Source organism: Hoplias malabaricus, chromosome 2 (assembly GCF_029633855.1).
Source record: "Hoplias malabaricus isolate fHopMal1 chromosome 2, fHopMal1.hap1, whole genome shotgun sequence".
Lineage (NCBI taxonomy): Eukaryota > Metazoa > Chordata > Actinopteri > Characiformes > Erythrinidae > Hoplias > Hoplias malabaricus.
In genome coordinates, this window is record NC_089801.1 from 41900708 (window position 1) to 41903846 (window position 3139).

The window sequence follows — 3139 nt, forward strand, 5'->3', positions numbered from 1 at the left end:
AATTGTAGAGTTCAGAATGCATATTATACAGATAGTTAAAGACTAGAAATTAAATATTTTCCAGTAATATAACTAATACCCATCTGAAGGCAGCAGGATCTTATTAACTTTTGTCAGTGCTTAGGTCTGTGCATCAAAGCAAAAACATCTCCATTTAGGGTAAGACTGTTTGGGGATTTATCAGCACAGCTTCTATAGACAGTACTGTTGTTTGAACGACGCACTGGAGATTTATGTCATGTGAGTGCTTGCGCAGTCTCTTATGTAATGGGTTTTCTTTGCCAGAAGTAGATTAGGAAGTGACATGATTTATATATATTGCCAATGGCTGTGCCCCATTAGGCCTGGGGCTGGTAAAACACACACACACACACACACACACACACACACACACACACACACACACACACACACACACACACACACACAAATATTACAGCTGTTTTCTCTGAAGCTCAGAGAGATTTATTATGAATGTTTAATGGCTTCATGTGAAAAAATATATTTACATTTGTTAAAATTTATATTACAGTCACAGCAATCTTGTCATGAATTATCCATAAATACATAAATACTGAGATAAATAATTTCGACAGAGACCACCAGCCTCAAAGCGTCTAGAGAAGGAATGTTGTTGGAGATCAGAGGTTTATGTCTCATGGCGTCCTGCTGTAGAAAAAAATCACACACAAATAACCCACATGATAAATAAAGTGTGTGTGGGGGGGGGGTGAATTATGTGTGTTTTTTGCATATAGTACGTGCATAATACATTTTTTTGTGCATTGTGTATGTACAGGTGCAAATTTGAATATCATCAAAAATTCATTTATTTTATATATATTATATAGATTATCATTACAAACAGGGTGATCTATGTGTTTTAACATTGTTGATTATGGTTTACAGCAAATTAAATCCCAAAAGTCATTACTTCTCTTTTCTTTTCTAATTGATTTATAAAGTCAGTTAGAATATTATATAATACCATTTAACAAAATTATTTTTACTACAGGAATGTTGGCCTAATGAAACGTATGTACAATATATGCACTCAATACTTGACATAGGCTCATTTTGCATGAATTACTGCATCAATGTGGCGTGGCATAAAGGCGATCATTGCTGAGGTGTTTTAGAAGCCATGGCTGCTTTGATAGTGGCCTTCAGTGGCCTTTCTGCATTGTTGGGTCTAGTGTCTCTCATCTTCCTCTTGAAAATGCCCCATAGATTCTCTCATAGAATCTCATAGATTCCTTTACTTGACAATCCTTTCAATAATGTGATTATCCCTGTTGCTTGTGCACCTTTTTCTACCACATTTTTTAACCCCTCCGCTTTCCATTAATATACTTGAATACAGCAGGAGGGTGTCAGTGATTGCCTTCTGGACATCTGTCAAGTCAGCAGTCTTCCCCATGATTGTGTACTAAACCAGACTAAGGGACCATTTTAAATGTTTAGGAAAACTTTGCAGATGTTTTGTGTTGATTGTTCTAATTTTCTGAGATAAAGAATTTTGGGTTTTCAGCCATAATCACCAATATTAAAAGAAATAAAGGCTTGAAATAGATTACTCTGTTTGCAATAAATCTATATATGATTTTTACTTTTTGAACTGAATTGCTGTAATAAATTAATTTAAATGATATTCTAATTAATTGATATGCACCTGTATGTGTGTGCCTGTGTGTTTGTAATGTGTCTATAAGTGTGTTTTGTGAATATTTTGTATGTGTATGTTTGTATTTTTCTTACTTTGCCATGATTTTCTCAATGAGTTTCATCACCCATGGAGCTTTAGTATCCAAACATATCTCCTGACCACTGCCCTTCAGATTTGCTCTAAAAGACACAAATAAACACAACATAAACATTAAAGTGCCGTGTGTTGTATATAGAGTTGTGTATGATGTATATAGAGAGGTGTGTATTGTAGACGAGTTGGTGTTGTATATAGAATGGGTGTGTGTTGTGTATATAATGGTGTGTGTCGTACAGTGGTGTGTATTGTGTATAGAGGGCGGTTCATTGTATAAGTCAGATTTAAAAAATACAGACCCATAAATTCAAGTCTAAAAAATATGAATTAAGGCCAGAGGTCAACCAGCGGGCTTATTATATCAGTATGGCAAGTAAAAAGAAGTTTTCCCCAAACTCCAGCATGTTTTTAAACTAAACAATTTACATAAATTACACTCAACAACACATAATCTATGGAGAAATACTTATATTTCTATAAATGTCTGATTATAAAACAGTGCTGTTTGTAATGGAGGTCCAGTCGCCTTGTCTAAAATTAGTGAGACAAAACAAAATGAAACATCCCCCAAATCCCCTGAAAAAAAAAAAAAATACACACTTGCGGCTTTGTAATTCTAAGATCTGCCCTGTTTTGGTGTAAAGATAAAGTAAAACTGAGACGCTGTGTAGAATTGTTCAGGAGGAAGTTCAGCCACTATTTATCTGCTTTTTGACCTCTGGCCTAGATTTGTATTCTCTGACTTTTCTCATTAGTTAAATGAAATAAAATCTCTGCACATCCGGCTGCCTCCTGATCTCCATATGAGGGAGTTAATAGAGCAGTGTGTGTTGTATATTTAAAGGTGTGTTTTTAAATAGCGCAGTTTGTTTGTTGTAATAGTGTGTTGTATATAGAGAGGTATGTGTTTTATATAGAGAGGTGTGTGTTGTATATAGAGGAGTGTGTGTTTTAGATAGAGGGATTCTCATTAGTTGTCTATTTTGTGAAACAAAATATCTGCACATCCTGCTGCTTCCTGATCTCCATATGAGGCAGTTATTAATATAGTGTTGTGTTTGTTATATATAGAGGGGTGTGTGTTGTAGAGTGGTATAAGTTGTATATAAAAAGATGTCTGTTGCATATAAAAGATGTGTGTGCTGTATATAGAATGATGTGTGTTGTATATAGAGCAGTGTTTGTTGCATAACAAGAGGGGTTCTCCTTAGTTAACCATTCTGTGAAATAAAATCTCTGCATATCCTGCTGCATCCTGATCTCCACATGAGGGAGTTATTAATAGAGCAGTTTATGTTCACTCACATGATCTCTGTCTGTTTACAATGGGGGTTTGGAGGGAACAGTTCCACACTTTCAATCATTTTCCCAATCCGT

At 35.1% G+C, this 3139-nt stretch overlaps 1 protein-coding gene across 1 annotated transcript in view; it reads right to left on the minus strand.

The window, feature by feature from the left end:
• Positions 1-444: 444 nt before the first annotated feature.
• Positions 445-3139, minus strand: part of cxcl8a (chemokine (C-X-C motif) ligand 8a) — a gene marked incomplete at its 5' end in the record, with an annotated part of 3577 nt that continues 882 nt past the window's right edge. The window contains 3 exons of the mRNA XM_066653838.1: positions 445-669; positions 1759-1845; positions 3068-3135. Coding sequence (XP_066509935.1) covers positions 657-669; positions 1759-1845; positions 3068-3135 — 168 coding nt within the window. The remainder of the gene's footprint in view (positions 670-1758; positions 1846-3067; positions 3136-3139) is intronic.